Genomic DNA, 13323 nt, shown 5'->3' on the forward strand with positions numbered 1-13323 from the left:
GCTGTGTACAGCACTGCGCCATGTGTGGGTGGATCTCTATCAGTGTGACCCGCAGCCGTCCGCCAGTGTTTGGCCTTGTGTGCGCAGCTCGGCCAGCACTGAGTCACCGGTGCGGTCCTATCTGACAGCTGACTGTGGAGAACACAGGGTCTTTTACCCCCCCCGCCCCGCCGACACCCCCCTTGTCCTTACTTCTACTGTTGGTGTTGATCTTGTTGCCCTCGCACAGCCCGTACCGAGCATAAAAACACGTCAGCCATCTTAGAAACACGGCCGAAACCGGTTGTGCGCTGATAAAAATACAATACAGCCACTGTGATGATAATTTTTCTGATGATTTAGAGTTTTGGCGTTAGCTCCGTACGATGTCTGCCAATGAAAAGCCCCCTGCAGCTAAGCTTTTTTTGTACTGGGAGCTTTAGGTTTCTGACTTGCATAAGGAGGGAGGGGAAGCGGGGTGGGGGGGTGGTGAGAGGTGTACAGACTCGGGTCCAGACAGCAGACGAAGAGCAGCCCTTTGCTCTTCGCTCTCGTCTAGCCTCGCACACCGGATTAGAGCAGGAATTAGAGCGTCATTGGCTCGTCAGGCTTCAAAGGGGGGGCGGCGATGTGGCAACGCGCACACGTACAGGACGTACACGGCGAGCAGACACAACACATTAACATCAGTCGGAACTGTCAGGGAGTGTAAAGACCTTGGGCTTCACGTTACAGCCGCCGGTGACTGGAGGCCATCTCCGAGAAGTGTGTGTGTGCGCGAGCGAGCGAGACAGGAGGGGAAGGGCTCTGCAGAAAACCGCACACCTTAATGTGTGGTATTAGCATCATGACGGCATACCGCAGGGCAAGAGTGGTAAAATAATTAAATAACAGAGCGGAGGGCCCTTCTCCCTCCGACAGGCTGGGGATGTACATGTGTCGTCCCGCAGATCACACAGAGCGCTCCTGTATGTGTAGTGAATCGTGCACACACAGACAAGAGGGCTACAGTATTACAATCAAAGCTCAAACAATAACAAACTTGTCATAAATCCCCATTCAGAGACGCTGCGAGATGTTTACATATATACAGCCCACACGCCTTCTGGAAGCCCTGCCAGACACTGTTGTATTTTGCAGATACTTTAAATCCCCGGGCCTGTTTGTTGGAGTATTGCCAGCTGATAGATCGCCCATCAACAAGTTATAATTAAGTGGATTCCCGTCAACGCTGTTACAAAAGATGTTTTCCATCAATCCAGGGCTGGAACCTTTGCGTTTGCTTCCCTTGAAGAAGACTAAATAAGAAAATACGGTGTCATCTCCTCCTAAAGCCGTCTTGCTTCATTTTGTTGTCTGAGCCGTGAAAGACTGTCTCAGTTTTGTTGTCAACAGGACACGTCTTCAGACATCTGCTCAACGTTACCCTGGATTCTTCACACACACACACAAACACACACAGAGCGATGATTGCAACATAGGCACATTGAAAATACAAAACACACACACACACACACACACACACACACTGTACACTGTTCCGTGATAGTGTTGCAAGCTTCTCTGTTAGTGCCCCAGACAGACAGGGTAATTAAGAGCTCATTACAGTGCATGCAGTGACAGGATTCCTGCACGCTGGCAGACGCTGCACTGGCTGCTTGTTTTTGTTCTTCGTTGGCCACAGGTAAGCCTGCTAGACGTGTGGAATGATTCTCAGAGAGGGCGGAGGCACCGAGAGTGTGTGTGTGTGTGTGTGTGTGTGTGTGTGTGTGTGTGTGTGTGTGTGTGCGTGTGGTTGGAAATGCGTGGCTCAACTACTGCAGTCGAGCAAATCTGACACTCAGACAATCAAGTACTAAATTGTTATTCTGGTTTTTGAAACCTCAAGTGACGTACCTGTGTATGCTTTGTGTGTCTGTGGGTGGCAGCTTCTTCCTTTCATCCCCTTTTCTCAGATACAGAATGCAGTTTGTCCCCTAACATCTAGCATTAAATTGATCATTTATACACATTTCTTTCCAGTCTTCCAAAAAACTGCAAACATCCGACAGAGAATCTTTTTTCCCCGACAGATTCCAATTTAACCTTGTGCCATTTTAAATGCAGACAAAGCTCAACAAGCCCCTGGCACAGCCTCTAACAGAGCGCCGAGACGAAAGCGGCTCTTTCAACTTAAATGTGTTTTAATAGTGAGAGAGACAGCCAGAGAGAGAGAGAGGGAGAGAGAGGGAGAGAGAGGGATAGAGGAAGAGAGACTGCGAGAGCGAGGGGAAAAAAGAAATACAGCAGCAATTTAATCATCCGAAAAGAAAAGTCCTGGCACTTTGGAGGTGGTATCATTTAACATGTTATTTGTTCCAACACCTGTGAGTTCCTCTCTGAAGATGAATATCAGATACAAGCATAACGTTCCGCCATCGAGTCAAGTGCTCAGCGCTTTGATGACGGCCCAAGAGAGTGTGTGTGTGTAGTTGGAAATGTGTCTGCCTGAATGTGTGACACATGAGTTGATGTTATTCAAAATGACAGTGAAATCTTGCAGAAATAATAAATTACACTTTTCAGTTTTAAATATACTCAGCGTTTATTTCTATTTTTAAGCAAAGGAGCAAAAAAAAGTAATGACACTTTGACAAATGCTGGTACCTCTGGCGTGTTCCTGCACAACTGTCAAACACGTGCTGCAGCTGTGGCCGTCTCGTTCAGTCCGTTCAGCCTGTGGCCTTTGGACTGGACTGGAGAAAAAGTCCCGTTTGAGGGAGGACCAGCCCCGATGCAGCCGTGCCCCCCCCCCCCCCCGCCCACCTCACCGTCCACACTGACCACACTGTTGACTCCACATAAACAAGCCGGCCGGCCCCCCCAGGTTCGAGGCAGCACTCCGCTACTGGCGCGCGCACAAATTTACACATCCAGAATGACATGATCAGCCAATTAGAAGCCAGAGTGAGACAGGAAATTAGCGCCGTCAGGTAGCTGTGGTGTGGACCAGCGAGTGTAGCTGTCACACTAGTTGGGTTTCTTGCTGAATTCTGCCAAACCCCGAGCAGGAAACTGTCCCTCCGAGGCCAACACAACCAAAACGAGCAGGAATCTGGACCAGTCCTTTAGACACTCTGTTTTACTTCTACACTCCACTATTTACATAATATGTCAATGACCGCCACGGAGTTTATTTGTTATGGTGCCTGAAAGCTTCACATGTGGTTACTCGCTTTTTGTGACCCTGAGATGAATAATTCAAACTGAAAATGTTTCTGTTCTCCGACGAAAAAAAACAACAGAATCTTTGAAGCTGCCTGCTTGGTAGAAAAAAAAGAAGAAAAAAAAAAAAGAGAAGTGAGAGCAAGTTGTTTTTTACCAGACTCAACTGTTTGTGTAAGTTATAATTTCACATCAGAGTCGGGGCTGAGTTTTACATTTCAGCAATTACAGAAACTACATGTGTGCCATGAACAGTCTCTATTGAGTCTGGGGCGAGGGGAAGGGCAGGAGGACGACCAGCTCTCAAAGAGAACACAGGATTTTTCAGCCCATGTGTTTGTTTTCGCTCATGTTATAAGTGAGGGCTCAAAAGACATATCAAATGTCCCACATAGCTGAGCCAAGGCCGTGTTCCTCCCCTCTCTAACACGCTCCCTTTCTCTCTCCTCTCCCTCGCTGGCGTCTTTCTTTCTCTCTTGCTTGCTCGCTCACATTCTCTCTCCCCGTTGCGACGCCTTAAGGCCTGAGCGAAGCAGGAAGCCAGCACAAGGACTGGCATTCACTGTGTCTCAATGACACGCTTCATTATGGCAGGCGCATTACATGTCTCAGAGGCGTCGCTGGATCCGGAGTCACGAGGATGGTCGCCATTTTGGCTCAAACGTCTTCTCAGCCGACCCTTTGATCCGAACATGCACTTTAAAAATCAGCGCGTGTGTTTATTTGTGTCCTCCCCAAACGGACAGTGGCAGCACCCCAAAGCTACTTATTAGTGACGCAGTTGCCACTTCTTCCCGTTTCAGCCCCTTCCTTCCCCACTCCTCGGCTCCACCCAGGGGGCTGGTCCTCTTATTAACAGAGGTAATCTGTGCCTCTGGTATTGACGTTGTCTGCCGGCCAATCAAAATATTTGAAGGAAATGTTTATTTTCTTGAGCGAATCGTACCAGCTGCTTGCAAGCCTTTCTGAATAAGGCCATTTATGCGTAAGAATTTGCCATTGTGAGGCGTAGTGCAGGACCTCTCGTTGACTGAGTGCTGATTTGGGCATTTGCAAAGGAAGCAAAGGAGCTCCAGGGGAAGCAAAGATCTTACATGTGCCGAGCCCCAGTTGGGCTACGCAGCCCAGCACCAGCCCCCCCCCCTGCCTCTGGCATCCATCGCGGTCCTAATTGCCACGACAGGAGGTTAGGAGTTTACTATATTGCGGTGTCTCAACAGCGGTGGGCAGAGTCGTAGTGATAACACATGGTCGTCTGCTGCTGTCATTGAAAGTAGAGCACCATGAGAAGAAAACTGTGGTGAAAAACTATGTAGGTTTCTGTCTTTATGATGAGAACATGAATGCGCATTTGAGGAATATTCTTAAAACCACTTGTTCAAAGGTACGGTGACTAGACTTCAGTACAACCCATGTTCGCGGATCTCCGAGCAGCTTGTCTTGTCACAACTGCACCGTCTCAGACCGAGAGCAAACAGGCTCCTGTTTGCGTCAGGCCTCTTGCGGTGTGGCCGTGGAGTGTGAAGCTGGGTCCCACGCGTTGGGCCAGCAGGTCCCTGACCCTCCTGCGCTTCCTGACAGCTCAACTGGACAGGCGAGCAAGTGTCCTGTGCTTCACAGGTATCCGCTGCCTCTGTGGTGTCTCGCCTGAAAGACCCAAAAATATCTCCCATGCACCCATCAGGCATGTTTTCCAGGCCTGGTCTCACACTGGTGAGAAATCCACCCCTCCTCTTCCCAGTCTTCGCTGCTCAGTCAGCAAAGACCGACCTGTGACAGGAAGACACAGACTCCCAACCTCCAGATGTCAAGACAGTTTTGACAAGTCTGTTGTGGAGGGTGTTTTTTGGAACGTGCTTTAGATTTCTATGGCCCAGGCAGACACGTCTTCACGCCCACACACACACACAACCCATACGTTTCTTTTACCGGACTGCCTTATTTAAAGTAGCGGGACACCTCCACTGATGTCATGTTCACCTGCTGTTCATATTGTGTGTTAAAACAGCCCTGTGGCAGGAGCAAATGGAGACCCCCGCTCTGAAGACATGCAAGGTGGAGGAGGACCTGAGACCATGGCCAGGTTAGACATGCAATCTTCTTCTAACGTCTCTGTGCAATTTATTTGTCTGGAACTTTGCCAAACTATTAAGAGAGACTTGGTTAGTTGTTTAAGAAACACATTTAATTTGAATTTGAGGGAAATCCCCTTCACATCCTGATAAATAAAGTTGTCTGGGGGGAAAAAAAGAAAAAAAGCCAGTGTTTGTGGCCCTTGCAGGACTTTAATAAAAACTACCAATCATTTCATTCGGCCTGAGAAGCAGAGACGCTAGCCAGAAATTAGTGAACAGTGGTCAGGCAGGGCACGTTCATGTGTTTTGGGGCGCATCTTTGACGAGAGGGTCAATGAGAGAGAGTATGTGTGGGGGGGGGGGATGTATCAGTTACATATTTCCAATGTGTGGCCTGCTCTTGCTAGCTTTTCCAGGATTGCCAAACCTAGCTTTAGAGCTTTGCCCCAGATCTGATGTGAATTTGAGTATCTGCATACCTGTGCATTTGTGTGTGTTAATGTGAAAATGGTTTCTGAGAGTGGTTGTTAGTTGCCAAGACATAATCATATTGTGTGGCCCAATTAACCAGTAGCAGGAGAGGTGAGGGCACGATACCCAACGGCCTAAATTGCTAAGTATGAGATAAACCGGCCCAGATAAATACAGAGGAGATAAGTGGTGCGCTTTGTACTGCCGAAGACAGTTCACACCTTCCAAATGGTACATCTATAAGAACATCTCAGAACAAACTGAAGATTTCCAAACTAATTAATTTTAATTAGTAGACACTCTAACACCCTTTCAAGCAAACAATACCAAAGTGGATCAGCTAGAATGGCAGGCATGGCTCAGGGTGTGTCACTCGTCGTGACAGTTTTGGAGTGCGCCTCGTTTTGCCCGTAGGGCGCTGTTATATCCCAGAACATTCCTAGCAGGTCACCACTCTGCCAACCTTCATCTTCTTCCTCCTCTTCTTCCTCCTCACCTGACACTCCCTCTGTCATTTGTATCTCTGGTATCAAACAGCACCCGTAGTCTTCAATTCGTCCACTACCCAGAAATCACCACACCAGACAAGCTGACTCATAGACTCACACTGTGGTGAGGACAGACATCTAGACACAATAAACCTTAGATTTGCTTCACTGATCTAGTTCTATCGCCTTTTATTCATTAGGTAAGATACAATCTCAGAAGCTGGAAACGGAAAAGTGACGTGTTGTCATTGTGAGATCAGGAATTAATTATTTACATGTTACTCTCAGCCTTTCCTCACCAGAGAAAGACGTTTATGATGGTGTGAATGTCAATGAAAGTGGTGGTTAGTAAAAGGGTATGTTTGAGATCTTAAAGCCTGAGATGGAAGAAAACACAACACAAAAACAATAACAGTATACAGTCAATAGTCTATGGTTTTGCAGGGAAGGAAGTATATCCCCTCCCACTTAACACATTAATCATGTATACTTCATTAGGAAAATCTCAGGTTTTTGTAAATCCAACACATCCTTTACCTTTGTTTGTATTGCATGTCACAAGTTGGGGACATGCAAAATCCTCCCCGGGCACATGGTGAAGGGGCTGGTGACCATGGTGTCGCAGTACAGAGTTGATTATCATTTGCATCCAAAGCCTTGGCACTTAAATAAACACCTGGAGATCATTTGTGTTCATTTGGATCTCCTGTTCTTTGGCCTGCACAACAGCAGCAGCTCTGCCCCGGTATTATGCTGCCTTGTTATCATCGCCTCTTATCAACAGTGTTTACTCATCCCGTGCCATCCATTCCAACCACCCAATCCAGTCAGTAAATCAAACAGACATACAATCCATAATACATCCCAGTCGAGTCTCTTTAGGGATGGGATGAGGGAGAGGATTATAGTAAATAATCTCACGGCATGTTGCAGTGTGTCTTTACGTGGAGCTGGACCAGCCTGCAGGGGTGTCTACACACTTTTTCCTTCCCTCCACTTATTTGCCTGAGACACCATTCCCTGGGCGCTGGCCGTCACAGTTTGCATCAAGCTTGAGTAAACATTTCACAGGTGAGCGCCTGGATTTGCATCTCCCCATTGCCAGCCACCACACGTGGACACACACACACACACATCTTTGCACATTTACACTTACATGGCCGCCTGAAACTCGCCCTCGTGTTAACAACCAAAATCAGTTTCTCCCATAGGCAAATCAGGCAAACCTCCTGTCATATCTGGGTTACACGCTTGACTGTGGAGTAGTGGACTTCTTGAGCTAGGCAAAAAGGTGGAGCGGGAAAGGAGCCTTGGTGCTGCAGAGTTAAGTGTGTGGTGCCGTGCTTCAGAGCTGAAAGAGGAAAGTAAAGGAGAGAGCTTTGGAACACTATGTTCTCTATAAAAACCCTCATTCCTAGCTACCCGCTTCGTAGACCGGGAACATCACAGACGGCAGACTGTGCCAGCTCGCCCTCTGGGGTCCATCCCCTCTCCTGTCCCTGCAATTTAGTCAACACGTTTCAGATGAGCCTAATGGAGATCATGTGTGGTTTTGGGCCGCAGAGGTTACAGGCAGCTACTACTAGGCTCAGCTAGGAAGACCCTCTTTGCCAAAGATACACCGCTGTTACCACAGCCATAACAGTGAGGCCTGTACTTACAGTGGGTGGGGGAGGGTGGGAAGGCCGAAAGGTATGCAATACGGTTTAAGGGGGAGAAAAAGCAGACTGCAAAACTTTGCTTCTCAATTACCGAACAGTTTGTTTAGCCCTCTCCTCCAGAGGGAGCTACTGTACTGCAGAGAGTTTCGGGTGGCTTCCTCTGGCCCACAGCCAAGAGGCTGGTGCTGCACAAGCCCATTAAGGTGTTGTGATAAGTGTCCAGTCCCGTTTCCGTTGACAGAACACAGGAGTCGATCCCCACCGCAGTTTAGCCAACACGTTTCCACCAACTCCAATTAAATGGAGATCCTGAGCAGGGTGGGCCGCAGCAGCCAGAATCATCAAGTCCCCACGCCATGCATCCCCTCCCCGGCTTCACCCTGAAGCCTAAATTTAGCACGGACAGAGAGAGATGAAGACACAGAGCCACAGAGAGAAAAAGAGAGAGTGAGACAGAGAGAGGAGGGGGGGATAGACTGAGAGCGGCTTTTTGGGAGTCCGGTAGGAATTAGTGGGCCGACTCCACTTCACCCGAATCAACAGCAGCTGAAGGCTTGGATTTTCCTCGCGTGAAATCAGATACGGAGCCTGGTAGACTCTGGAAAAAGAAACAGCCCCCCCACCATCAAACTCCCTCGTCCCAAAAAGAAGAGGAAATTCAACTGCAGAAAAGTGCGTTGTTAAAAAAAAAAGAGAGAGTCTAGCAGGGGCCATGGAAATTGCTAAGGAACAGATTTTTTTGTAGCTGAAAATGGACCCAGTTCACCAGACATAGGGAAAAGACATTTCAACAAGACTGTGGCACGCAAGTTTGGCATTCTCCCCCCTCAGGGCTGTGGCGTGCAAGCGCTTGCTATTTTGCAAATACAAGCTCTCTTTTCTCTGCCATCCAAATCCACATTTTACACTTGCAGTCATGTGGGCACATTGGACCCGTGAAAGCCACATGCAGACAAACAAATAAGCATGGATCGAGGTGTGCGTGCATGTAGGTGTTTGAGTGTGTAGATGTGTGTCTACAAGTGGCAGGTGTGGATGGATCATCTGTATGTTGACATCAGGTATGAGGAACTCTTCCTTGTCACTGTGAGGCACAAGCAGGTGAAGGGTGTATTCAGGTGGCCGTCTGACCTTCTTCCAAATGATCTGAGTGCCATGAGCACAAAGACTCGACATGCTTAACTAGTAAGCCAAGAATCTACCTAAGTATGATAAAGGAATGGATGTGGATTTTTGGTGGATGCTCGTGTGCATTTTCTATGACTGTAACTTTTTATTGATATTTATACAAGTAGGGAAGGTAAATACCGTAGAGGTCTACTATAGCCATGTTCAGACATGACATCCAGGTAAAATCCCCCAAATTGGCCACGGAGTTTACAGAAAAAAATTTGCCTTTCACACATGCACAACACAGCTGCACAGACACGTTCACAACAGCATCGAATCCTGAAGCAGCCGGGTGCAGCAGACAGAGACAGGAAGTCACGTATTAACTGTGCTTCGTAGACCACGTGATGATTGTTACAGAACCCTGACACTGTCAGTGTGTCTTCAGTCTGTGGAAGAGTTGAACATGTCCTCTCCTATGTCCTCGGATAAACTACAGCGGCGGTTGGCACCCGGATTAAACCACGGGTCATAATTGATGCAGATCATTTTGATATTAAATTATTTTTATTTCACCATATTGGACTGAGACAGAAACAGAGACGCATCACAGGTCTATACTCCATCATGGCAACTACATTTAGAGAGTAACTACCTGTTTGGCTTCAAAGTAAAAGCTTAATTATAGAATTTGTTTTTCAAAGTTGTGAACTTTGGTCTGAAGATTCTGGCGAATGCTTAACAAATCTCTGAAATGTAATACAGAAATAACACTTGTAACTCAATCATACGAACCACACATGTGAACAGTAACTAAGAATATTCAGTTTCATTTTATGTAAAAACAGACTGTAAAATCTTCAATGCAGATAAATCAGGTAGGATGAGCACAAAGTTTTCTAACTTCACTCTGCACCATAGACGGTTTATTAAAAGTTTTGCACACAACGTCCAGAGCACAAACAACAACAACATTGTCAATATATTGTAGAACTGTTTTAGAAGGACTCACTAATGACTGACTAATAATTCTGAAGTAGCTCCAGAGAATTGATACAGTACAGGCAGGTTTAGAAAGTATACTGCAGTGTTGCACTAACACCAGCTTTTTATATAGTAAACATATCTGTCACTATGCTATGGTCCAAACTCAATTGCTAAGGCAGCATGCAGCGTTCAGAAGTTCTAGATGACTCTAGGACTGTGCACAGATTCATATCCGCAGCTCAGGATGTAAGATCAGCCAATAATATTCCTCGGTTAAGTGAGAGGGGCAATATGGTGTTTGACTTAAGGAACTGAGCTGGTGACAGTAGCGGCCCCAAATCTCAGAAAAGCAAACTGCCAAGTCGAACCCTTGAGCAATATTTCTATTTCCCTTTTGTCAGCTGAATAAATTAGAAGGTGTGTGGTGAAACTGAAGTCCTAACAGCTGGGCTCAGCTGCGCTCCGTTACCTGTGAGATTACACACAGCAGTTAATTCTGACAGGTCAAGACTGTGATACACATTAAGAGGATATTCACATAGAAACACACCCCCACTTCCTTTCCTTCCCCTCGTTCCTTTCATTTTCCTTTTCCGTCTCTCTGTCTGCCTCCGTGACAGTCCGCCTCTGTCGCCTGAGTATGATTTACGATGAGTTGCACAACAAGTCATCGGTGTTTATGCAGAGCAACCCCTCGCCACTGACAAAACCTCTTTTCATTTCTCAGAGAAAGACAGAACACTGTGCATTGCTCATTTTGTGGGAGTGGTAGGAGGTCTGTGGCGAGGGGGCCTTTTCATAACTTCAGGCTTGTGCATGGGGCTGTGGGATGATGTGCTGTCAGTGCTTGATGACTCTTATTGAGCAAAAAATGTCTCAGTTCATTACGTTGAGCAGACGTTTCAAGGGACAGACACATCGTAAAGAAATCTGAGCTCAGAGGGGGGGATATGGGAGACTTGTTGTCCTTGAGATGCGGGTTGTTTTTTAAAGGGAATAGAAATAGAGAATTTGCTGAATCCCTTGTTTCCTAATCACAATATCAGTTTCTATTTGTTGACTTATTCCAACCTTTTGTTTCTTTCTTTCTGCCAACAGGGTCTACAGATATCTTCCAACAGAGGAGCAGCTTCCCATCTCTCTCGCCGCTGACTGACCCCCGCTTCTCAGACCCTCGGATGCATTACCCCGGGGCCTTCCCCTACTCCGCCAACACCTCCAGCAGCGGCATCAGCGGCCTCAGCATGTCAGCCTCTTCTAGATACCACACCTACCTGCCGCCACCCTACTCGAACAACCAGACCCAAAACTTCCAGTCCAATTCCTACCTGTATTACGGCGCAGGCTCTGGATCCTACCAGTTCTCCATGGTTGCGCCGGGGAACACCGGAGGGGAGCGCTCCCCCACACGCCTGCTGTCCTGCTCGGGCGCCGGTGGCCCCGGAGGGACCAACAGCCTGATGAATCCCGGCTTGAACAACCAGAGCGAGGGCGTGGAGGCCGACGGCAGCCACAGCAACTCCCCCACGGCCATGAGTGCCTCGGGCCGCTTGGATGAGTCCGTCTGGAGGCCTTACTGACTGACAGACAGCTAGACAATCAAGATGGTGCGGGAGAGAGTGAGGAAGGAAAAGGAAAAAAAAAAAGAAAAAAAGAAAAAAATGCTGAACACTGAAAGAAAAGAAAGAAAATCAAGCAAAAATAACAGAAAAGCTGCATGTTTGTCTTTTATTTCTCCAGCACTAGCTTTAAAGACTTTGTGTTTTACAACTCTCCCAAGACTTCCATGTATTTTGTACATTTTGAGTGAACTCCTGCACCGTGCTGAAACATGTATTCCTAAGAGACTCTGAAAGCCTTTTAAAACGGAGATAATGCTCAGCGGAGACTGTAAGTAGACATGAGGGTAAGAAAAAGCCATAGTAACGTTTCAGGAAGAGTTTTCTGACATAAACCAAAGACAAAAGAAGGTAGGAAGGTATGAAATCCATCAGTGCAGCGGATGAACTGAAAAACCGCAGCAGACACTCATCAAGCCGACCGGTCAGACTGATCCAACTTACATGGACACTGGACATGAGCAGTCACACTGAACTTTTCCTCCAGGAGTGACTCTGACATCCTTCCGCGGCATGGCTGCACTGCTGTAGCGATCGGTTCTTTCAAGGTCTAGTTTCTGCAACATTTAAACATTGCAAAAAACTGTCAGTTGTGAAACATCCTCACAAGCGTACAGTGCGTCTATGCAGTGCCTTATCGCCTAATTCATCATCCATACGAACATTAACAGCCATTGGTGCTACAGTATAACATTCGGTGGATGTGTCAACACAATTGCTCCATATTTGAGAGAAAAGCATTTTAATGTGGCAGGACTTATACGTTTAAGGACATAAATTCTCCTCTGCTGTGTCATCAGCGAATCACGTTTCAACAGGACACTGGCTGATATTTAGAAGAATGTAAAAGTCAAAAAAGCAGAGGAGTCTTTATTGGGTTTCTTTTTCTGCAGGTATATTTATAGTCCTGTTGTGTCTTCTCTTTAATTTTTCTTTAAAATGTATTTTCCAATCCCCATTTTCTCTGCAAAGAAAAGTCTGTCTGGTTTTTGCAACCGGATGACACGGTTTACTTTTGATATTTATTTGAGCCAAATTGTGAGGAAATGTGCGCATAAACCCCAACAAATCCTTGAGCATTTCTCGCTACCTTTCCTTTTTTACATATATATGAATATAAATGCATACAGTATATATACCGTTTTGTTGTTAAGTATAAATTTGGAATTTGTGTAATATATTGTTAAATTATGAAAAACAAAATCTTTAATGTAATTATTTTGTCTTCCAATGTAGCTTTGATGCACTAAAAACCTTTATTCCTTATGAACCACGCAGATTCAGCGAGTCAGATGGTGTATCCAGAGCCGCAATCTTTTAAATTTCCAAATTGCCTTCCTCTGCTAAATGAGTCATTTGCATTACTATTGCACTATGTTTGAATTCATTTATCTCATATGGTTTTGCATTTAAACAGAGGATGCAGAGCTAAACATTAAAAAAGAGAGAAATCCCCAAACATGAATACAGTTAAAGTGGCCTTTTTGTAAATCTTACATTAAAAAAGGATTTCATGATTACACACACACACACACACACACACACACACACACACACACACAATTCCTCTCCCACAGATGTGTGTGTGCACATCCCCCCCTCCTGTCCTGAGGCCACTGCAGTTGCATGTGATCCCTCTACCGCTGGAGGAGGGTGAGGATGAAGGGATAGAAGGAGGCAGTGGGGTCAGAGTGATCTTCTTACCAACACCTAGCACAGTAATGCAAAA

At 46.5% G+C, this 13323-nt stretch overlaps 1 protein-coding gene across 1 annotated transcript in view; it reads left to right on the plus strand.

The window, feature by feature from the left end:
- Positions 1-12725, plus strand: part of runx3 (RUNX family transcription factor 3) — a 30740-nt gene extending 18015 nt beyond the window's left edge. Inside the window, exons 5-6 of the mRNA XM_061082713.1 lie at positions 5192-5266; positions 11074-12725. Coding sequence (XP_060938696.1) covers positions 5192-5266; positions 11074-11555 — 557 coding nt within the window. The 3' untranslated portion in view covers positions 11556-12725. The remainder of the gene's footprint in view (positions 1-5191; positions 5267-11073) is intronic.
- The last annotated feature ends 598 nt before the right edge of the window (positions 12726-13323 follow it).

This window comes from Limanda limanda, chromosome 12, assembly GCF_963576545.1.
Source record: "Limanda limanda chromosome 12, fLimLim1.1, whole genome shotgun sequence".
NCBI lineage: Eukaryota > Metazoa > Chordata > Actinopteri > Pleuronectiformes > Pleuronectidae > Limanda > Limanda limanda.